Genomic DNA, 24,971 nt, shown 5'->3' on the forward strand with positions numbered 1-24,971 from the left:
ACTATTGTATTTGAGTCAAAAAGTCAAAAATGTTACCACATAGACCAAGTTGGCCCTCCTTGACTAGGTGGCCTAAGAGGCATCTTTTCGACCTCCTGGACAACTATAAATAGAAGGCCATTCGACCACTTGAGGAGCTAATCAATTTAGCCATCATTATCATTGATTTATGCGCCCAAATAAGAAGAACGAAATCAAAGGAAAGAAGTGGTCAAAGGAGAGAGAAAGTGAATTGATTTATGCCCTAATTCTATCCACATGTGCAATATTTTTCTGTAGTATTCTAAGGCTATTACAAGGCCAAAATTTTAGGGCCCAAAATTATAGGGGTTGACCAGAATTAAGAGAGCTGACCAACATTGACTTTGTTGACTTTGACTTGGTTGGAGGTGAGTTGGAGGAGGGTTGACCTAGGTATTTGTGGCAGTCTTGGTCTTAGGTCCTGGATATCTCACTTTGGTCTAATTCTATAAAAAGAGGATTTCTTGGGTTCTCCCCCTTGGGTTTTGTCCTAACTTGGAGCCTAATTTTTGTGCCATTTGTTTCTTTGTGATCTTCATGTTTTGTACATTTTTGGTAATTGTTTGATGAAGAGAATATAAATTTAAATAAAAAGCCAACAAACATTCAGAAGTAATTATCAAGTTAAGAGAAATCAACCCTAATCTACTAGCATCTTGGTTTCTAACCAGATGTATCAATTGAGAATCTTCCCTTGGCCTTTAAGGAGGAAGTTGGGCCTAAAGGGCAGAGGTTTAGGCCAAGGCAATAGTGGACCCTTACCCTGTGTGTGCCAATCCTAGCAGGTTGCACGAACCTTTGCAACCCTGCTAATCGGATCAGTAACGGTTCCCTAGTTAACATGCTGGCCATATATCACCCTTAAAATTTGAGGTGTGTTATTTTGAAACTTTACAAAATTAGAAAGCCTTTTGGTAACATGGGCACTACATAATACTCGTTCAACTAAAAGGTTCAAGTGGATGGCAAAGAAAATAGTCATGTTAAAATCAAGCAATTAACAAACTCAATAACTTGTAAATAAAAGTGGGGATTATGCCACTATGTAGCTCTTATTTACTTATTAAACATATTGCAAACTTGTTCCAACAAAAATTACAATGGTGTATTGGTAAGAACGTTTGTTAAAAGAGGTGCAAAAGGAAGATACATCTTTTATTTTAAGCACCATAACTATGTGGTATCCTTGTTTATATCTTCTGAAATTATTTTTACCTCTTTTTTTCTCATTGTAACAACACTTTTCAAACTTTTATATGCACGGTTTTCTCGCTGCCCATGGTTAAATCACAAGAAAAGATTTAAGATTCCTCAAACGTACAATTTAATTTTGAGTATAACACCCATAGAAAATAATCAAAATACTCATTTGAATTAAGCAAGAATATGGAACCAGGAATTTAAATCAATTATTATGGAAGAATCCAATGAATGAAAACAGAAGGGCTGCAGAGGCACAATATCTGTCATAGCCAATCTGTTACAAGCCTTACTGTAGAAGCAAGATAAGCACAGAGGCCAACAGAAAGCGGATTTGTTCCAGCATTAAGTTTGTTATTGAAACACTACAAGAATGTCGCAATAGCTCTTCAGCTTGAATTGAATCTCATTTCAATATTAAATCAATCACAAATAATAAAAAATGACGGACAAGAGTTCAATTGCCTTCACCATTGCACAGAAGCACAGAGTAGAACAGTTTCCCTAATGACAAAATATCAGACTTCAATCAAGATCCACTATGCCACTGGGGAGCCTTCGATCTTCCAACCCCGACATTTACAATGTACCTTCGCAAGTGAAGCCATATAATCACCAGATCTGGACAAAGAAGAAAGTAACATCATTCTCTTATCAGTTATGTCCTTTCATAACTATGTCAAATATATGTATCATTTTCCTAGAAAAACAAAAACAGATGGAGGTGCCTTCCTTGCAAGCTACAAGAAAAAAAAGTAGTCCATGACATAATGCAAAGGGCCATCATATATTTGATTAAGCCTGTCACCTGATTCCTTGCTTATTTAATTATAAAAAAAAATGCTTGGAAATGTCATGAATGCATGAGATGGCTGTTGGGCAAAAGATTAATAAAAAATTTAAATGTTAACTAAGTATATATTATCATGTTTAACTCCCCGTTAAAATCTAATTTTCCCAACTTGTAAGGAAGCCTTTCCAGAATGGGTCAACCTGGTCTTCAATCAAAGTTTTCGGGTTCATGATTATTCCAGGCATTTTCATGCTCAAGGAAAGGCATTCATCCCTCCTCCAGCATGTTAGTTGAAGGAGTTCCACTGAAAACAACATTTGCACATGACAAAGAAGTAATCCGGTCTTGATTGTGGACAACTTGTTCCAAATTGAAGAGATAAACGAATTATTATTCAGTGACCTCCTAAAGCTTAAATGTTGGACAATTGCCACTAGAGACCAATAGAAATAAGGACTGGTTCTGCAAGGGCATTTTGCCAGCGCAGAGCATAGATAAGAAGATTTTAATGTATGCCTACAAATACAACAGTGTGCTCTATTCTGACTTTTAGCAGAAGGTACCTTGAGTATTACAATTATGATTATGTGTGTTATACTGATATTATTTTTCATTATGATGCATTCCTGTGTTCAGCAAAATTTCCCAGGAGCCGAAAGATGAAAATCTTCAGTTGTGAAGAAAATTAATATGGAGAACTCAAGATATATGCATGCCATAAAATGGAAAGAGCTAACCTTAATCCATAGGGAGAACAGCTTGCATCGATCATAGCAGCCTCTGCAGAAACTGGATCCTTCTGTAAAGGCCATGTACAAGACAATAGACATTTACTTGCAAGTTCTCAGCAACACTATCCTAGAAATAATAACAAGCTTCAAGTATCTTAAACGTAATTCCCTAAAAAAGAGATGATACCGTATAAATTTAAGACTGACAGCAATGCAAACACTTAAATTACAAATGTTAGAGGAGATGGCACCAATTTCAGTCACCGAACACCACATCAGGCCAGTCGGTTATAATATCGTTCTACAAGGGTAGAAATATTAGTTTCTAAAAAGATGCCAACAATATTTCCTCTCTTACGTGTGCTGTGAATTGGTTATCATTATTACCTACAAAGATAGTCATTGAAACCGGCAGTTTAGACCGTTTTCACTGAAAACTGATCTGGCTCTAGCTCTAGGCTGGCAAGTTTCAACAGTCCCGTAACTGGTCCGTCCTGCAGTTCTGTTGGCAACAAGAACACTCAGGAGGAACCAAAAAAAAGCGACCTTAAAAAGTGTTCCCTCGGCTAAACCCTAGTGCAAGGTTATTTAATGATGCTTCCACTCTCTTTCACTGTTATCAGTTACGAGATTTCTTTTTGTTTGATTTTCTATTTAACCTTTACTATTAAAATCTGTATATAAGATAGACAACAAAATTAAATTAAATTCTTAAGGTATATTAGGAAGACAGAAAATTTAACTTAAATTTTATAGCGTTAAAAAGTGAAAAGTGGGACTCCCATTTCACGATGTTCGCTAACGTTCTCATAGTCCTAAACGCTAGCAAGCACAAAGTGGAAACTGAGGTATTTTTCTAGTTTCAACAAAACAGTTTTTCAATATTTCAGCACCATATGAGATAAAACAATACAGCCTTGGTCTCTTATATCTAGTGGATTGGGGGATTTTAAGATTGTAGCATGATACGATTACGAGTGATTGCTCTGTGATGATAAGTGTTACAAGAGACATCTAGCCTTTGGAGATTATGCATTCTAGTGGTAGGCTAAGTTGCACGAAATGCCGAGTTTCCGAAACGGGTACGTTTAGAAATGTCACCTCCCAAAAATGGAAATGCCAACTGAAACGTCATATATATATATATATACAAAGTTAGAAATAAGTGAATAAGACATTATCTTGCAAGTGAAAAGGGAATAAGACCCATAGATGACAATTTAGAAGGAAAACCAAGTCTATATTAACTCTCATAGATGATTACATGATGGTCGAGTTTCGGAGTTTCAGGTACTGGTACAACCCGAAACGTTGAGTTCTTAGAAGTTTCGTGCAACATAGGTGGTAGGCAAGCCATTTTAGCTCATCTTATCTGAAGTGCTTTTGCTTTCACCATTGTGGGCCTGTTGTCACACAGAATGTCTAGGCACCGCGACAACGACTCAGATTGGAGGCTGTCACCTTGATCCCCAATCTCTCTATTTATGTTATCTCCCTAGAGCAGGTTAAGGGGGGTAGACCCTATGGAAAAATGGAATGAAGAAGAACTAGTTGAGAACCAACTAGTTTGGGAAACACAGTGAAGCGATCAAATACTTGATTAAGATTTAGCAAGACTTATAAGATTTGATTAGATTTTAAACGATTGATACCAGTGCCTTATGAAGTCAATGATCTTGCTAGGGAAAATAAGACCAAGTAATCAATTAGCAACTGCTGCTCAGATGAATGACTATCTTATATGAAATGTAGATCCTAATGCTAATGTGAGATGCAAGAATCTTGGTTCATTTTAGTTAAATGCCTACTTAGATATGAATCCTTCAATCCTTTCTCTGTTGAGCTTGATTTCGTAGTAATTGGCAGACAGAAGATAAGGCAAAGCACACTAAAGTGTGATTATCGATACCTTTCTTGAAAATCTAACATACCCGGTGCCTCCGGCACTGCAGAGAGCTGTGACTCTGACGACTGCAACGTCACCATTTTAAGTACTATTAAAAACAAGCTTCTCAAACAAAGATGGATGGATACCTATCTCTCTATTGACCAAGCTTATGCTTGGAAGTAAATTTTATTCATGCAAAGCTAACTTATGTGCGAATGCACTAGATGATGAGATGAAGTTAGATTCAAGGATGAAAAATGCTTATGTTACGATCTGATTCAAAGTTATATATCAAAGCCCTTAATTGTCAAAATGAATGTTCACTTCACTAGACAAAGATTGAAAGATAAACTTCTTAGCAATATCATAATTAAAACACAAGCTTACTTCAATTTTTTTTTTTTAATACAATTATAGCTCAAAGAGAACAAAAACTTATTTGCAATCAATGTCAACAAATGCTCAAAAAATACTCAGTTTATGAAACAAAAGATATGCATTTTATCACAATTCCATGACAGAGTACTTAATTTTCAGAAATTAGTTTTTAGGACAGAAGTAAGAAAAACTTTATGACAACAGCAATATGACAATGAAAACAGTAAGCTATCAGTGATATCTTTATGCCAAAAATTTACCGAAATTTTTCCAGACTTGCCCACATGAATTATCAAAAAATTTCAACCTGTTATGATATGATTTCCAAAATTATATAAGATCTAATATACTTATTACAACCAGCAATTAAAACATGAAATAAACATAATGATGAAGTTAATTCCTTAATGTATTAGGTGACTTAGGAACTGATTTTAGGCTAACCCACATGAAATTTTGCCGCTGTTATATTTTAGACTTCAGAAACAGAATTATTCAGAGATAATAGTCACCCAAAATGTAGATCTAGGCCAAATTTTTTATACACATCAAACATAAATGACTTATTAATGTATTTAACAATTTTTTTAGTTAATTTCAAACCACTTAAATGTGTTTTTCACCACTATTAGAAATGTATATGACTGTTATAGCAAACATTGAGGAAAAAGATGGTTCAAAGATCAAACCCTTAGGCCCTAGGCCTTGATGATCACTTGCCCTAGGCCTTGATGATCACTTGCCCAAGTTGCTAAAACAAAATTCAATACCTGAAACACAAATTTTTAACATTTTTTTGCAAAAACCCACTAATGATTAGCTTCATAAAATTAAATATTCAGATCAGAAATGGAGCAAAGGGGATCTAGGGTCAATGAGAGCTAGCACTTGGGCTAGGAGAAGGAAGATCTAGGCTTAGGAGCCCCAAAACTTGAAACCCTTGCTCTGAAAAAATTATTTTGCTTCAGATCTTCAAATTTATTGCAAAATCTTTAATGGTTGGCCTTGCAAAAATATTTGAAACAAGATATTGCCCTCCAGGGCCTAGATCTGTCTCAAAACCCCCAGATCTGCTTGAAAAAATCTCAGATCTAAAGATTTACTTGGTTGATTTCTCATATCTATTCTTGCATACAATCTTTGAGCCCAGATCTTGCCCTCCAGGGTCTAGATCTAGCTAAGATCTAAAAATTTTCTTGGCTGATTTCTCAGATCTATTCCTGCACACAATTTTTGAGCCCATATCTTGCCCTCCAGGGTCTAGATTTAGCTTAGATCTGAATATTTTCTTAGTTGATTTCTCAGATTTGTTCCAGCACAAGTGAAAAGAGAAAAACCCAATACCAATATGTACAAAAATAGAGAAAATCCCAAAAACCCAAGTGTTAAAATTCAAAATTATGTTACAAAATTTCAGATCTACATAAGTAAATAATCAATCTATACAAATAATTTACAAATCTATATAAATAATTTACAGATCTATTAGATCTTAGGAGTATGAATCCAACTCCACTCCCAGATCTGATAATCTAAGGCTCTTAATAGCCAAATTTATCAAAATTTCCACAAAATATTTAAAATATTTTGAAATTTTAGAGAGGTATTAGCCCAAAAACACCATGCAAAAAAAACATTATCGTTAGATAAATCCCAAGGCTTACATGAAGTAGGCTCTTCAAAAAATATGTGTTGAGAGTTGGCTAGTCCAATAGAGGACTATCCCCAAATGCTCAATGAGAACCTGAAAGATCCTCCGCAAACACTAGATCAACCATCAAATCAAGTAGAGAAATAGAACAACAATAAAATTCTAAAGAAATAAAGATACCTGCTACTTCAATCAAAATTAAAAATGTTACCCTAGATCCAACAAACTGAATAAAATACCTGTATACAGATTATTCTAAAAGAGCTATTGATTGATAGTTTTCACATAATATTAAACAGAAATTAAAACAATGTTACCATAAATTCATGAAGAGGAACACTACAGCACATTGAAACCCCAAAGACTTTTGCATTAATTCAAAAAAGTATATAAGAGAGCTTGAGAGCTTAGTAAACGATCAAAAGATCGAATGGATCAAAAGATCGAATGGATCAACTGACAAATGACCTCCTATTTAAAGATAAATCTTCTAACAACTAGTTCGTGTGATCCTTGTCAAAGCAATCTCGATCGTTGATGAGCATTAAAATTTCTTTTAATCTCATCCGTTGAAATTTTAAATTCTTTGGGAAATTCAAAATTTTCAATTAAATGCTTTCTAATTAACTCAAAAAAGAAAATTTTGAGTTAATTTTCTCAAAAAATTGACTTTGACTTAAACCTTAGGGACCAAAGGCTTAAAGTTTAGCAAAATAATTAATTTACCTCAGTCCTAGAACCTTTTAAAATTTGTATTTTAAGGACCTAGGAATTTTGCCTTTCGGAAAATTTAAATTTACCTAGGACCTATAATTAATTAAATTTCTGACTTAGGATTTTAATCATTTTTTTGCCAGAAAATTTAATTAATTAACCTATGAGGGAATAAATTATTTTTCCAACTCTCAAGACACTTTACATCATCATTTTCATATATTTTACATCACAACGGAGAAAACCCATCTGAAATAGACCCTCACAAACTACCCATTTCTTTGACACAAATATAATCCAACAGACTAAGCAATTTGTAATAAAATAACCTAACCAAATAGTTAGGATTATTCCCAAATCACTTTTACATACACTCAATCTAGAACACTAGGACTCCCCTAAGATCCTAGTGACAAAATATATTCCGGCTTTAGGGTAAGGCTGAAGGAAAACTCTATCGACCATCTGAGAATGGCTCGATGAGACAAAAAACCTCCCGGAATGTATATCGTCACTAGAAAAGTAGGTTTACCTAGGTGATTACATACACGACACGAATTCGCTGAGATTATTTACATTATACATATGCAGACTGGGTTTACATTATAAGATGATGATCAAGCTGATGATGGTAACTGGACGACACGAACACATCGATCAGGCGCTATTCTTTTTGTGAAAAAATGAGGTGTACTGCTATGGGTCGTTGACACGCAGTGGTCAACAGGGCCAAAGGGTTGTTGTAACATAATTTTTTGAACTCTAAAGGTCATTTGGAGCCTCAATGTTTATGTATTTTGATTGAGATATGTATCACACTGTGTCATTTCACTATATTCACCTTTAAATGCTATATACATAAACAAACTTTACATATTTGGTATCCAATGTTTTGTATTTACATTGATGTACATTAAGTATTCATTTTAATAAAAAATATAATATTTTATGTATTATATAGATGACCAATTTTTTCCTGATTCTAGTATGGTTCTTAATCTAGTTTGAGATATTGATTTTTCCAATTCCAATTCTAATAACTTTGCTTACAACTTATTAATACTTAAAACTGTTTGGTTCCAAATATTGGCTCCTAAAGAGTTAATGCTTGAAACTAGAAGAGTTAAAAGGTAACTAGGGAAAGTGCCAATGATGCCTTGCACAATCCCTCTACACTTCAAGCTGGTGCTTTCTAGCCTCAAAGGGGAATTCTTGTGCAATCTAGAAATGAAGTATGAGTCCTAGAACAAAGAATGATGCCAAACTACAGAAGGTGCTCATCGTAATATAAAAAATCAGACCTGTAATCTGTGATAAAATGCACTAAACAGCTAGGAAGAATGCGGATTTACACCTAAGGATGAATCTCTGCCTTAAGAACCATGTAAATCTATTGTTAGGACATAAAAATATGTGCTTAGAAGTACAAATCTGTGTGTGGAAATAAAAAATACAGCAAGTTTAATTACTAAAATTATGAATTGTGATTGAAGTGCCTAGATTTATATGGGTTGAGTTCGCAAATCGACTAAGAGAGAGTAATTCTTGATGTTAGTCAATTCAAGGATTGAAGTAAAGAAAGAGACTCTTTTAACAAGTGAGATACAAACCCCAAATATATATTACCTTTGTTAAATCTCCTAATACCAGCCTAGATTTATTTTCTCGCGACAATTATTAATTCCCAACAATTTATTTTATTAACCAAATAAATTCTGAACTGTTGGAAAATAAATCATTGGTATTTTAACTTCCAAAAATTTATGTGCAGTGGAAATATAATTAAAGAGATCAATCACACATTACAATAGATAAATACCAACAACAATTCTCCTTCACTAATTTAATCTCAGGAAAATCAAGGCTCTGACCCACAAAGATATTACAAGGAAATATGCATTGATTGGAACCTACAACTCGGCCCCACTAGAAGAATTTGGCCCTAGGAATTTTGGCCCACTGGAAATTAGCCTATGAAGAAATTTGACCTAGAGAATTTCAGCCCACCTCTCACTAGCAACTCAGCCCTGCGACTTCCCCTTGCACAACCATTGCGCCTCATGAAATTCGCCCCTAGAAAATCAGCCACTCCAACAATTCTACCTCCTTTCTTTAGCAATTCGGCCCTGCAATCTCCAACAATTCGGCCTCGTAGAAATGCTCTCGAATCAACCTGCACTCTTCCTCCTCTGCACTACAGTCTAGCTGAGCCTCTTGCTCTAGAGAAAAATCACTCTCTCCTTGTTGTGTCTTCACCTCTCCCTGAGGCTTATTTTATAATAATCTTCATGAGGCCCAAATTACTAACCCTAATCTCCCTTCTAGAAGAGCTAGGAGATCAACAGTTGAGACCATTTATAAGTCACATAAATAATTTCATTATTTATCATTAGAAATTGACTTAATAGTTCACAATAATTAATTGATTTTAATTATTTTACTTTTCCTAAGTTAAACTTAGGAAAGAAGACATAAATCACTTACCCCATAAAGCAAGCACCTAAAGGGGCAATAAATCATCTTCTACATGCTAAGGCACTAATCCTATGCAAAAGACCTTCTAAAGCTACCATAAGCTTCAACACTCCCTCCTAGTAAGGAAGGGATTCCCGCTACCCCCAACTTGTCTTTGTGTTTCACAAACTTCCCTTTCACTAGAGGATTAAAGAGAATATCTGCCACCTGCTCCTCTATGGAAATGTACTGCAATCTCACAACACCTCTCTGGATTCTATCTCTAATGAAGTGATATCTTATCTCAATATGCTTGGACCAATAATGAAACATAGGTTTCTCAGAGAGCTTAATGCAACTTTGATTATCAGATTGAATCATTGTTGTCACCATCTCTAGATCAAATAACCCAACAAGCATCTTGTGTTGAATTTTGTAACCATACTCGTTCTTCATAATGTATATTTAGCCACTTCATGTATTTATATTGATTATTATAAAGCATATTTAAATACTAGAGTCAAAAGAAAAATATATTTGAGTCGAAGTTCCATTCCGACTTTTAAAAGAAAAAAATTGAATTTTGAAACTGAAATTTTTGGCTCCAAGATTGTCAAGTCGGCCTATCTCCATGTAAAGTCGGCCCAGGGCAAAGGACACACCCATTCAACCCAACATATCACTATATAAAGGCAACTTGACCTCACTCTCTTGGCACCAATTTGCACTTCCTCAAGAAGACAATTTTTGGGCATCTTAGCGAAAATCAAGAAGGAAGAGTGTTGAGAAATCTAGGGCAACTAGATTAGGTGATTTCTCTTACTTTGATAACTGCTTGTGATGTATTTTTACTTAACTTGATTAGCTTATTCTTTCAATTGATTATGATTAGTGTTCTTATCATCAAACAACTACCAAACCCAAGTGTGGGCTTCCCTTTTATTAGCTACCCTTGTACCCCAACATGTGGTCCAGGGTTGCCCCTTTCATTCCCTACTCTGTTCATCTCTTTATCACCGACCACCACCCTTTGAAGGATGTACCGTGGACATACTATCCCCTTTAAAGGTAGAAATCACCTAATAGGGTACTTGGTTAACCCCATTTGGAGCTTGGAGACATTAGCACATGCCAAAGCCCATTATGGAAGGGCATGCCATTATGAAGTGCCCACTTGTTTTCCATGGTTTGTAAGCTCTTTAATTCGGTTTCCTTTAATGACTTGTTATACTAGAAGGCTAGGGGGCGCATTGGATCTTATGCATGATTGCAGATGGCCTCCATTTTGGGTTTGGTCTCCCTAAATGGGGTCCTAACCCTCCAGAGGGCTACATTGGCACATATATGGTGTGTGTTGAGAGCCATGGGCCTCCACAGCAGTAGACAACACACCATGGATCCCCAGAGATGTTCAGAGATTGCTCGAGATTCACCTATTGGACAAGGAAGATGCACCTAGTTCACCATGCCCATCCAGCCCCACAGTTGTACCATGCACTTGGCAGATGACCCAGGACTTCTATGATGATGTGGCACTTACGCCATCATTTAAGCCCTTACAGATGGTCTATAGGCATCTTCAACCTACTTGGAGGCCCATGAGGTTACTTGTGAGCCCTCACACCCATTAAGAGCACCACAGGTTTATTATTTGGAAAACAAGGGGCCAACCCCTTGTCCACTACTTTTGGGAGTCCTATTCATCATTGTGGCACTTATGGACATCATAAGGCTTCTTAGAAGGCCCAACGACGTATTATGTTGATTATTGTAACATCGGATGTGCTCTAGCCTCGAGATTTCGCAGAGAGGCTAAGACACATGCATTCTCCAATACTTAGAAATCATTTGAGAAGATTCCACCTACAAATGGTTTTATTAAAATAATTAATCATTTCTAATGTATTCCTAAGTCTAAATTTAGGAAATGTGATGAATTAAAGGGTATTAATTAAATATTGTGTGAATCTTCTAGAAGAAGACGAGGATCAACTCCCAGTTAATTTCGACCTTTGATTATGTTTTAATCTTGGTCGTTGGTGCTCAAACGAAATATTATAAGAAGGAGCTTGATGAGCACTTGGAGAACACATGTGGGACACTGAGATAGTGAGATCAAGAGATTGAATTTCTCAAGAGTAGCAGCGTTGAATTGTCGGAGAGAGATCGAGTGGTCTTGCAATGAGGGGCAGGGACAGTAGACCGAAGGAGAGTTTTCCAGATCCGAAGAGTGCAAAGAAGAGAAGGCACAGAGAGGTTCAGAGAGGTAACGTGGTGCCACGCAGAGGCAGCACAAAGCTTTAGAGGGAGTCTGAAATTTTGCTGGGAGAAATCGAGATCTAGAGCTAGAAGTTGGGGTGTGAGGTTGGAGGGCTAGAGGGTCGAAGTTCCAGTCAATAGAAGATCAGAAGAGGAGCTGACACAAAGCCTAGAGGCTGTGACGTAGATCTACGTACGCTGATGCAGAGGCTGCACAAAGGCAGGGTGGGGCTAGCCATCCAAAGCCTGGATCAGATTCGGATCACCAGTGACAATGTGAGATTTTTCTCACTACCTCTTTGCCAGTTTATTCTTTGTATCAGATTGCCAGTGTGGGCATCTAGAGATTTGTACTCATAAACTACTGCATAATAATAAAACCCTCAGTTGCTGCACCGGTTTTCCCACATTGGGTTTTTCTGAGTACGTTTGTCCAAAAATAATGGTATATTTGTGTGTGTTTACTTCTCTCCTGTGCAATATTTAGTTTCCACAATATTTATTTTGTGTAGGTTGCAGTGTATGTATTTCGATATTTGCTATAGAAAACTGCAAGTAATTTGTTTAAAGTAATTTAACAAATAGGAGAAATATCATCAGTTTGTTGCAGTAGGAATCGGGTCACCGATTTTTCACATGGTATTAGAGGACATATCGTAAGTAGAAGAGATCAGTTGCAGGCGGAAGAGGGAGTTCGAAAACACTGCGTAGGTAGCATTTTGAAACCCCAGAGTGGCAACGCAGTCCATTGGCTAGGAGGGCTAATTTTCGTGGAAAATTACTTCTCTAAGTGAGTCGACAGAGAGTAAATTTTCCGAATCGAAGATTCGCAGAGGCAGAGGGAGCAACACAACAGTTTCCACGCAGAGCAGATCTTCAACTGGGATGTAGTCATTTTGTAGCAGTTACTGGCAGAATAGTGTCAAAACGAGAGGAGAGCACATATTGAGGGAATTCTTTCCTCAAGGGCCTTCTAGCCAAGAAGTTCGAATATTCCCAGCAGAGCAACAATAGCTGTGTGCAGGGCTTCTCACTCCAGAAGAGAGTGCAAATAGCTGGGCAGTAGCTGCGCAAAGGAGAAGAGGAGGAATTCGACTTTTATCAAACAGATGGCATCAACTGGGTTGAGAGATCAAGATCGGTTGGACGGAGCCTCCAACTATGTGATCTAGAAGGCTATAATTTCTTGCCTTATAGATGAACATGATCTCAAAACTTATGTCGATAGTGTGGTAGTTGTACCCGCGTGTGCAGATCCGCTCAAGAAGTACAAGGAGATGGCAAGAGCTAAGAGGTTTATTCTCGATGGGGTTCGAGATCATGTGGTATCTCACATAGCTGGCAAAGATATTGCTCGACAGATGTGGGAGGCACTAGCTACACTATACGAAGGATCTTCTGAGTAGCGAAAGATGTATCTTGAGGAGAAGCTGAGATGCATGAGGATGCAGAAAGGGGAGTGTGTAGACCCCTTCCTTACTAGGCTTCAAGATGTCCGGGACCAACTAGCTTCAGTAGGATTAGCGCCCCAACCTACATAGTTTGTACGATTAGCACTGAACAACGTTTCTGAAGATTGGCAAGTTTTCGTCTAGAGTATCCTGAGCAGTTTGCCAGATTGGGAATGTGTGTGGAATGATCTGCAACAGGAGGAGATGAGGCGTGATCTGGTGAAGACCACCATCAGTGGCAACTGCAGCAGTGGGACGAAGCAAGTAAAGGAGGAGGAAGACGTGGCCCTTGCATCTAAGGGGTAGTAGGAGCAACGCAGAAGAAAGAAGGACATTTCAAAGATCAAGAGCTTTAGGTGTGGTGAGTTGGGCCACTACAACACTCAGTGTCCTCTCAGAAAGAAGGACAAAGAGGAGAAGCAGGATCAGCAGGCTGCATCCACTGAGATCGACAGGTTGTCCTCCAGACTGGAGGAAGAGTTTTCCATGATCGCCGAGTTACCTCCAGGGGTGAAGTGGGGTGATCTGGAGTTGTAGCCCCAAAGAGCTACAGGATGGGCAGGATTCTTAAGGAGGTCCACCTCATGAATCAGTACCTTGCTACGGGAGCCCAAGACATGTAGTAGCAAGATGGATTAGTGGCAGTTGGTGCAGTCAAGTGCCAAAGTGACAAATGCAGTAGCTAGTAGCAGGTCAGAGACTGAGTAACGCAAAGCAGAGTTGGAAGCAATGCAATTGGCACAATGCAAAGCCAACAGCAATGTAGAGGCTTCAGTGACAGCGCAAAGGTTAGCAGCAGTCAGAACTCAAACAACAGATGCATCATATTGACCATAGTTGGTTCAGTATTTTGAATACTTTTCTGTTGCAGTTGCAGCAGCCGCAAATGGAGAAGGTCGCAGTGCAGATGCAGTGTTGGCAACAGTTCAATAGGGCTAACAATAGCACAGTTGTAGCAATCAAAATTGCACAATGGTTGGTGGGTAGAAGCAGCCAGACATCAGCAGCGTAGCAGGAGATGGTGCAGAGATAGAGTGATGCTTCAGTGGGTTGCAGCACTAGAGCAAATTTCTCACTAAGAGGGAGTATTGATTTTTATAGCATCGGATGTACTCTAGCCTCAAGATTTTGCAGAGAGGCTAAGACACATGCATTTTCCAATACCCAGAAATCGTTTGAGAAAATTCCACTTAGAGATGGTTTAATTAAAATAATTAATCATTTTTAATGTATTCCTAAGTCTAAAGTTAGGAAACGTGATTAATTAAAGGGTATTAATTAAATCTAGTGTGAATCTTCTAGAAGAAGACGAGGATCAACTCCCAGTTAATCTTAGCCTTTGATTATGTTTTAATCTTGGTTGTTGGTGCTCCAACGAGAGATTATAAGAAGGAGTTTGATGGGCACTTGGAGAACACATGGGGGACACCGAGATAGTGAGATCAAGAGATCAAAGTTCTCAAGAGTAGCAGCATTAAGTTGTTGGAGAGAGATCGAGTGATCTTCTTGCAGTGAGGGGCAGGGATAGTAAACTGGAGGAGAGTTTTCTAGATCTGGAGAGTGCAAGGCAAAGAAGGCACAGAGAGGTTCAGAGAGGCAGCGCAGAGCTTCAAAGGGAGTCTAAAATTTTGTTGGGAGAAATCGAGATCTAGAGCCAGAAGCCGGGGTGTGAGACCAGAGGGCCAAAGGGTCAAATATCTAGTCAGCAGAAGATCTGAGGAGGAGGTGATGCAAAGCCTAGAGGCTGTGATGCGGATCTGAGTAGGTTGGCACAGAGGTTGCGCAAAGGCAACGTGGGGCTAGCCATCCAAGGCTTGGATTAGATTTAGATTGCCAGTGACAGTGTGAGATTCTTCTCACTACCTCTTTTCCATTTTATTCTCTGTATTAGATTGCCAGTGTGGGCATCTAGAGATTTGTACTCATAAACCACTGCATAATAATAAAACCCTCAACTGTTGCACTGATTTTCCTACATTGGGTTTTTCTGGGGACGTTTGTCCAAAAATAACGGTGTATTTGTGTGTGTTTACTTCTCTCCTGTGCAATATCTAGTTTCTGCGTTATTTATTTTGTGTAGGCTGCAATGTATGTATTTCGATATTTGTTGTAGAAAACTGCACGTAATTTGGTTAAAGTAATTTAACAAATAGGAGAAATATCATCCATTTGCTGCAGTATGAATCGGGTCATGGATTTTTCACATATTATTGATCATTCGACCTCTTGAGAGGCTTATTATTTTGTTTATGAGCTAGTTTGGTGGGTTTGTCACCAAAAGTTAGTTATTTTGCACATTATTTTATTTTAGGGGCTAATGTAGGCCAAAATAAGCTAAATCGAATTCATTAGAAGTGTATAAATAGAAGTGAGATGAAATCATTTGATCATCGTCACTTGGATTGGATCATTATCTTTTTTGATATTTTCACTGTTCCTTCTTGGTGGATGAAAATTTGGAGCATGGATGAATTTTGATGTTTGGATTATATTTTCTTGTCTTGGAGCTTCTTGATTAGCAAGTTTGTTGATGGTTGGATATATTATCTTACATGTAAGTACAAATTTAATGCTATTTCTTCTTTTACTTTGTCACATGCATTGATGATGGGATTTTTGCTATACTAGGGCTAATCGCTGAATGCATTTATTGCGAAATTGTGGAATTATGTTTCTATATAGCATCTCTTTGTGTATGGGCTATGTATGTTCAACGAATTCTCCTAGGGATAATTCTATGGTTGAATTTATCTTGATAAGCCATCTCATTTTGTAAAATGAAGTATAAAGCTTTAAGGTCACTCTCTTTTGCCCTAATGCTAAGGGAAGTAGTCCTTGAAGCCTTCTTGACCTAGAAACGAAGTCCATTCTCATTATTCCTCTTGACTCCAATCTCCCCAAAGGATTAGGCATTGGTCTACGATAAGGTGATCATTTTAAGAACCATTTTTTTTCACCTTTTCCTCTTTATTCTAGGTATAGCCACATTAGGCCTCCTAAGGCATCATTTTCCTAACAAACCAACCATGGAAAGACTTCGATCTCTTGGCCTCTCCTGCGTTGGTGTGTCTCATAGGTCCCCTTCAAATTTGAGGAGATTCCGACAGTGGGATTGTGAGATATCCCAAGCCCTAACCTTGAGACTGATTTTGCTCTAGGTTTCCCTAGGCTAGTACTTAATTGGGATCATTTTAGCACCTATAAGTGAAGATCTTTTTTTTTATCCCCTTCTCTTCCTTGTTTAGGTCAAGATCATCATTGGTTGCTAAACTCCCTTCTCTTGACATAACTTGGGTCCACTTGGTTCCGTGTGGTCCCATATCTCATCAAAGTCAACTCTTTAAAAGCCACTTGAGAATCCAAGTTCCACAAGGATTTTTAAGGTTTAGGAACCCACTTTACAAGTCACATTCCCTAAGCCAAACCCTCAAATCCCTATTCCCTATCTTAGAGAACCTTGCACCTTGCTTAAGAAGCAAGCAAGTCCCACTCTTGAGTTTCTCCTAGGAAAGGGTCATTGAGATCACTTCACATCCATCTTAGTTGATCTATCCTTCATAAGTGATTTTCTATATATCAGGTCTCATCCGATCAATGAAATTCCATAAAAAGTAGGAAGCTTTAGCTGTGGTGACAGTGGGCTTTAGCTTCATTGTGTTTCTTGACCTAGCAAGTCTCCCTCTAGGACCCCTTACTAGTTTGAGCAATAACATTTTGGTGTCGTTGTCGGGGACACGTAATGTGTGTTTTGTTTCCCATACGAAATATTGACATATCATTATTGGCGACTCCATTGGAAGAATGAAGCCCTAGTTCTTCATTGATATCTAAAGCCAATGTTTGTAGAGTGAAGCAAGCATTTGTCAAGGAAATTTCATTCACCCTGGCGATTCCCATGTCATTAAAGACCTAGCAACTGATGGTCACATATAACTCCCAAGAGATTTTCTCCCACTATTTTGAGCAATCTATGTAACATGAAGAGTGAATATAAAAAGAGTCCTACCAATGACCTTCTTCTTGAGTTATTTTATCAAAATCATGTAGTAAATACCTTGGAGATCATTCTTTGAGAACAGATGAAGGAGGAAAAGTCATCCCTGTCTAAAGAAGAGAATGAATGGCATCCTAACCAACACCAAATATATAGTGAAGAATGGGAGGATTTTGAGGAAGATCATGATAGTGAAATAAATGAAGAATCCATGAGTAAATTTTGGGTTGTTGATTGGGAAATTGGGTATGATTATAGAAATGAAAACCCCATAGTTTCTAAAATCCATAAGAATGAGCTCAGGAAAGAAGAAAATGCTCCGCCCCTTCTGAATAACAATGTTGGCCCTTATGAAGCCCTTCCTAGTGATTGGAAAGGTCTCTTCTTTATGTTCCAAGATGATTCAATCAAAGAAGATCCTTCCAAAATTATGGGAAATTTTGATGACTCTAACATAGAAGACATTGAGGAAGATGCTTCCTTCGGCCATGCCACCGATAAAGGGTTTTTCTTCATGTTTGAGCATTTCTCCCCTTGTTATGCCCCTGCCGTGGAAATAGATGTTTGTGATGATGTTCATTCCCCTAGTCCTTATGAAGAGATGCTTTTCCTTATGAAGAACCAGGAATCATGGTTTTTCCCCAAATACAATGATGAGCCCACTTCTTGTTTTCCCAATGACCAAAATAATATCATCCTAAATGTGTTTGAGACATTCAATCCTTCTTACCTAGAGGGTGATAGGCTTGAGATAGCTCTTCATCAAAGATTCATGTACTTGATCATTGACATTTCTATCTTCTGGTTAGAAGATCAAATTCAATCTTCTCGATTGATGTCTTTCCCTTCTTCTAGGGTTCCTTTCTATATCATATGGGTCTCCTGTTTTCCCACCTCCCGCCCCTGTAACTCCTCATATCATTATTCCCATTTGTATTGTTGGGTCCATTGCAAAAATAATCATGAAAGCATGCATTCTTGTATTGATCAATTGATATGTTGGTTGCATTGGATCTATGATTATACCTAACACTTGATATTGTATATTATGCATGTTAGAGTAGGATGCATTGCATGTTGTTTTCCACATTAGAACTAATATCATATGATATTTCTCATAATAGATTAGTTTCATTTAGATTAAAATTGCATATATTTTCCTTTCTGTTGATCTTACGGCCTAATAGCAAGCATGGGAGATCATAAGACACCATAGAAACATGATGCCCTGTGGTTTAGTCTTTGATATGTGCAAGTAATAGGTCTATAGTAACCAAGAGATTGCTAGGGTTCTCGTGACCTCCTATTCGAGTAGCTTCACCCACTTTTTGAGAGATCACGTCCTAGCTGGAGCCAGATGTTACCACCATTTTATAGGTGATATCCCTAGGAGAAAATTTTTCTCTAAGATGGTCCTCAGCTAGCAGCGCCTTACAGCTACCAACTAGCTCATTGTGTCATTTCTCTGCCACCTGATCCAGCCATGTGGTCCCTCACCCATCTATCATGATCGTATGTTTCAAGGTGGGTCTCCAATACCTAAAGGTATCCCTTGTCATTTGGTAGTTGACTATTGTAGTTTGCTTATCATGGATACTTCCGGGCACGAATTAATGGGGGGATTCAGCGGAAAGAATGGGTTAGGTCCGTGCTCTTGTCTCTTGACCTCTTTTTGATGTTAACCTTGGACCCTAGTCCTGTGGGATCTCTTTTACTGACCTTTGGGCTTTAGGGATAGTACTACAAGGGAAACCCTAATTTTGGTTGTGTGGTCCCGCTCTCTCATCCACATATATCATTCCCCTTCCACTCATTATAACCCCATTCATCATTTCTCCAACCTGGGTCCACATTCCTCCACTGGGTTCACATAAGGTCAGCCTTCCCCTCCCCTTGCCCACACCTTGTGTCAGGCCTGGAATGATGCCTCAGAGGTTGATGCAGCTGAAAAGAAAAGTAAAAGCATAATTGGCCACATTCAACAGAAAGATGTACCACAAAATGCAAAAGATGGCCATGACAAACACATTTAGCACGTGGGCAAAAGCCAATACATGAGCTCTACCCCATCATCCTGGCCATCACCCTGGTTCCTATAGGCTCTATATGAGCCTCCTTTATAATTTACGAACCCGTGAATGTCCCAACCCCTGGTAGGCAATGAACCGCCCTAACTTAAAGGGGGTATCCAATGTTATACCTTACACATCATGCTCTTATCCCTTAAGCCCCGAGCAATTAATTAAAGAAAAATCATAAAAGGCAACAGGCACATAAATAAGGGTGGAAAAATCATGGCCGAGGTACCTCATGCATCACGAATTCTCCCTCCTATACATTATATACCCAAGTGTGGGCTTCCCTTTTATTAGCTACCCTTGTACCCCAGCATGTGGCCCAGGGTTGCCCCTTTCATTCCCTACTCTGTTCATCTCTTTATCACAAGCCACCACCCATTGAAGGATGTACCTTGGACATACTATCCCCTTTAAAGGTAGAAACCACCTGATAGGGTACTTGGTTAACCCCATTTGGAGCTTGGAGACATTAGCACATGCCAAAGCCCATTATGGAAGGGCATGCCATTATGAAGTGCCCACTTGTTGTCCATGGTTTGTAAGCTCTTTAACTCGATTTACTTTGATGACTTGTTATACTAGAAGGCTAGGGGACGCATTGGATCTTATGCAGGATTGAAAATGGTCTCAATTTTAGGTTTAGTCACCATAAACAAGGTCCTAATCCTCCAGAGGGTTACATTGACACATATAGGGTGCGTGTTGAGAGCCATGGTCCTCCAAAGCAGTAGAAAGCATGCCATGGATCCACAAAGATGTTCAGAGATTGCTCGAGATTCACCTATTGGACAAGGAAGATGCACTTGGTTCACCATGCCCATCCAACCAAACAGTTGTACCATGCACGTGGCAAATGACCCAGGACTTCTATGTTGATGTGGCATCACTTACACCATCATCTGAGCCCTTAGAGATGGTCTACAGGCATCTTTGATCTACTTTCTCCATATGAAATCCAATGAGGGTGAAACCACTCTCAAACATCCTGAATCATTTCATGGTAATGTTAAAAATTTAAATAAAAGTGACATTCTCCTTAAAAATAAAGGAGAATGTCACTTTTACTTTAAGAATTTAACATTACCATGAACTGCATATCAACGCTAGGGCCATAGGCTTGAACATTAGGCTGCCCCACTCAAAAAAATTCTCCTTTTAATAACTTGAAAGGCATCTAGAAGCATTCAGAAGATATTTTAGTTTCCCAATAAAAAATTAGAAGTGAAAAAATAAAAATAAAAAATACAAGAAAAAGTCAAGTTAGAAGAGGAAACTCCACCATACCAATGTTGCACGAAGCACCCCCCCCGGATCCAAGCCCCGAAGCGCGTCCCGTATGGAAGCACCTAGGAAGCGTGGCCCGAAGCGGCGCTTCCTGGAATTTTGGAAGCGCTGCTTCCAGGCCTCCGAAGAGCGCTTCGTACGGCGCTTCGAGCCTCAGAAGCGTGGCGCTTCGGAGGAGGAAGCGTACGCTTCCGATACGCTTCCGTACGCTTCGGAAAAGAGGCCGCGCGCAAGGCAAAAAAACGATTTTTTTTTTAATTTATGTTAACTTAACATAAAGGGGGTGGGTTAGGGTGAGGTTAGAGTGAGATTAAGGTGAGGAATGAAAAGAATAAAGCCCCCATTCATTCCTCATTTTCTCACTTTGAGTTTATGAGAGTTGGAGAAGAGAAGAGAGGAGAGGAGAAGAGAAGAGAGGAAAGGAGAGGAGAAGAGAGGAGAGCTTGGAGGAGTGAAGGAGGAGGAGCTTGGAGCAAGAGCTTGGAGGACTTCATCTACAAGAGCTAAAGAGGTAAGTTCAAACCCCAAACTCACTTATTTTTTTTGACAATTTTTTTGTATTTTTCTCCTCCCTCTCCTACTCTTTCCCATTTTTTCTACTTGCTCCTTTACTTACAGGTTGTCCACCACCTATATCCATATTCCAAGATGGTGTTCTTTTGGCTTCTATATATCATTCCACTCTTGGTTTTAATGATGGCAAGGGGGAATAGAAATAGAAGGGATGAAACACAAGAGGACAATGGTCCCAATATGAGTGACCCAATGTATGATGAGGAGGAAGGGTTTAAAGAGGAAGGGGATGACCCTAAAGAGGACACTGAAACACAAGATGGGAAAGTTGCATCAACACCCTTGTGGAACTATGTGACCAAACTTGATGGGGGAAAGGGTGGTGGATCTTACAAATTTGTGTGCCCTCATGGTTGTCATGAAGGAAAACCATATTGTGGTTCATATACCCGTTTAAGGAGGCATCTTTGTGGGGTGCTGGACAGTGATGAAAAAAGGGTCCTGTGGCGGTACAAATTTGCCCAAACATTTCAGCTGAAGAAAGAAGAAAATACATCCAAATAGAGATGGTTGCACAACAAAAAAACAAGAAACAAAGAACTCATTCTGAATCAAGTGCAACCTCTAAATTTGGTAGCTGCTCATCTCCTCATGGTACTTCTGCAAGCTCTGGAGGTAGAAGAACAATAAGGGATTTCCTTAATGTTGCTGGGAGGGATGATGTGGATGGAAAGATAGTCCGTTTTCTTTGTGCTTGCGGTGTACCATTCAATGTTCTTTGCTCTCCCTATTGGCATGAAATGGTAAAGGCCATCAATGAAGCCCCAAAAGGATACAAGGCCCCCAACTATGAGAAAGCTAGAACAGTGTTATTAGAAAGAGAAAAAGCTAAGGTTCAAAGAGCTTTGACACGTTTTACAAATGAGTGGGTAGATTCTGGGGTATCCATTGTATCAGATGGGTGGACAAATATTAGAAACCAACATTTGATAAATGTTCTTGGTGTTTCTTCTAGTGGTGCAGTATTTATTACATGTCATGACTCCTCCACCATCACTGCATCTGCACAAAACATTGCAGATCTCCTATTGAAATCAATCAAAGATGTTGGTCCGAATAATGTGGTTCAAGTGATCACAGATAATGCAGCAAATTGTAAGGCAGTAGGAAAAATTATTGAGCGTACTCATCCACACATCTTTTGGTCTGGGTGCCTGGTTCACACATTGAACCTTTTGATGCATGATATTGTGAAGCACAAAGAATGTGGGTGGATTACTGAGCTTTATAGGAGAGGGAAGCAACTCATTAAATTCATCACAGGGCATACAAGGGTAAACTACTTCTATAGCACTTACTCCAAGTTGTAGTTGCTTAAAATTGCAAAGACAAGATTTTCTAGTTATTACCTCACCTTTAGGCGGCTAGTGAAGGTGAGACAAGCTTTAACTAATCTAGTGTGTGCTGAAACATGGGATGAAATTAACACTGACATAGATGGTGCTAATGCAGTTAAGGACACTGTTCTTGACAGTTACTTTTGGTCACAGGTTAAATATATTTTGCAATTCACCAAACCAATTTATTACATGATCAAGTTTGCAGATTCAGATCGACCAGTAATTGGGGAGGTGTATGAGCAAATGGATAGCATGTTGAGGCAGATTAAAGACATTGTTGAGCCTAGAGATACCACCTTGTACAATTATATTGGTGTAGAGGTGCAAAACTGATGGGAAATGCTAAATGTTCCATTGCATGCATTAGCATATGTTTTGACACCTAAATACTATAATCCATCATGGCTTTCAACCCCAGCACCTGGGGGGGGAAGTAGGAGAAAACCACACCAAGATCAAGAGGTTCACAAAAAATATATGGCTGCATTGAGTAAATTAATCCCTGATGAGGAGGATACATTGGTACGGAGACAGGTGAGCAACTATACGCTTAACACTGGTCCATTTGGGAGCATGCATGCAATTAAAGATCGAGAGACTTTTTCTTCTCTCGAGTGGTGGAACATGCATGGAGGGGGTACTCCACTTCTACATGCTTTGGCATTGCGAGTGCTATCACAGGTGGTAAACACTTCTTCTGCAGAGAGGTGTTGGAGCTCTTTCTTTCATCCACAGTGTTAAAAGGAACAGGTTGAGTTTAGACCGAGCAAAGAGCTTGGTTTATGCTCATTACAACTTGCGATTGTTGTCCCATTACTGTGAAGATGCAAAGTCTAATAAAGACCTATTGATTTGGGACAAGAATCTAGAGGAGCCCAATTTGGAGGATGGAGTGTTGCGATTAGAGCAATTAGAGGATGCTCTTATCCAGGTATGTCCATTGTGGTATGAATTTTCCAATGTTTCCTTATAAAGCATTTCTCTAATTCATGTTTTTTATTTTTTTGTTAACTAGTGTTTTTTTTTTTGCATGAATTTTTTGAGCGATTCCAGGATGATGATGATCATGTTGATATGCCACCCCCAGCCCCATCTGGTCCCTTGGTTCCTAGATTCCATGGTTCAACACCAACAGTAGGGGTTCTTCTTCATCAGTTTCAGTGCCACTTCCACAACTTCCACCGGCACCATCTTCTTCATTGCCACCACGTGGAGGCCCCCGCCCGCTGACACGTTCTATTCGTGGTGGAAGGAGGAGAGATTAGTAGATATATTCACAGTCTACTACTTTTTGTCATAGATTACTCATTAGACTTGTAGGCTTGTGAATTTGAATTTTGAACCTTTTTTGTCTTGGCGGTGACCAAGTGACATATTTTCTAAACATTATTATTTGAATTTTGGACATGACAAATGTTGACAGTTGCTCACTTGCTAGATAAATCATAATATGCTCTATGTTTTATGTTTTATAATATGCTTAAATGTTTTATGTTTTATAATATGCTTAAAAATTTGATGTATGTTTGTAATAGCTAGAATAGAGATGATTGTTGTACATACTCGTAACTACAATGGAATCATGGATGCCATATCTATCTTGATCTATGCAAAAATATGCATGTTTTCATGTCTTCTACAATTAATTTGCTATTTGGGATGTTTGTTTTGAGTATAAATGCAAAAAAATATAAATATATATATATATATATAGCAGACGCTTCGCTTCCTAGATTTTTGGAAAATGACGCTTCCGCTTCCAAAAAACGCTTCGGCTTCACTCCCGCTTCGTGCAACATTGCACCGTACGGCCTGGAAACACGTTTCTAAAACAGTTCGAAACACTCATGTAAAAGAATATTGAATGAATTGATTAACCAAGAGCAAACAGCTCAATGATAATACAAGGATATTTACAATAATAGAAACATCAGGTTTCTATGTAGAATATAGAAACAAACAGTTTCATCTAAGAAACTGCTAAAAGAATAAAAATAGCAACAGCTAAAAGACTGAGCATTAAATACTAAATAGAGATATTCTAATACCCTCCCTTAATGCTCAATCTATTTACAACACCAATAGACCCGCGGAATTTTACAAATTTATCAGGGCCAAGAGGCTTGGTGAAAATGTCGGCGGGCTGCTCTGTGGTGGGAACA

At 38.5% G+C, this 24,971-nt stretch overlaps 1 protein-coding gene across 5 annotated transcripts in view; it reads right to left on the reverse strand.

Moving 5' to 3' along the window:
• Window positions 1-1,408: 1,408 nt before the first annotated feature.
• LOC149174949 (uncharacterized) overlaps window positions 1,409-24,971 on the reverse strand; it is a 165,036-nt gene continuing 141,473 nt past the window's right edge. For 4 of the 5 annotated variants that reach the window (XM_089419465.1, XM_089419463.1, XM_089419466.1 and 1 more), the window contains 2 exons: window positions 2,752-2,813; window positions 1,409-1,842 (listed from right to left, as the gene is read on the reverse strand). In XM_089419465.1, the coding sequence (XP_089275591.1) occupies window positions 1,761-1,842; window positions 2,752-2,813 (144 nt within the window). In that variant the 3' untranslated portion in view covers window positions 1,409-1,760. The remainder of the gene's footprint in view (window positions 1,843-2,751; window positions 2,814-24,971) is intronic. The other variant, XM_089419467.1, reaches the window with a different exon arrangement.

Source organism: Pinus tabuliformis, chromosome 4_1 (genome assembly GCF_031772625.1).
Source record: "Pinus tabuliformis cultivar Carrire ecotype Pingquan chromosome 4_1, CPIR1, whole genome shotgun sequence".
NCBI lineage: Eukaryota > Viridiplantae > Streptophyta > Pinopsida > Pinales > Pinaceae > Pinus > Pinus tabuliformis.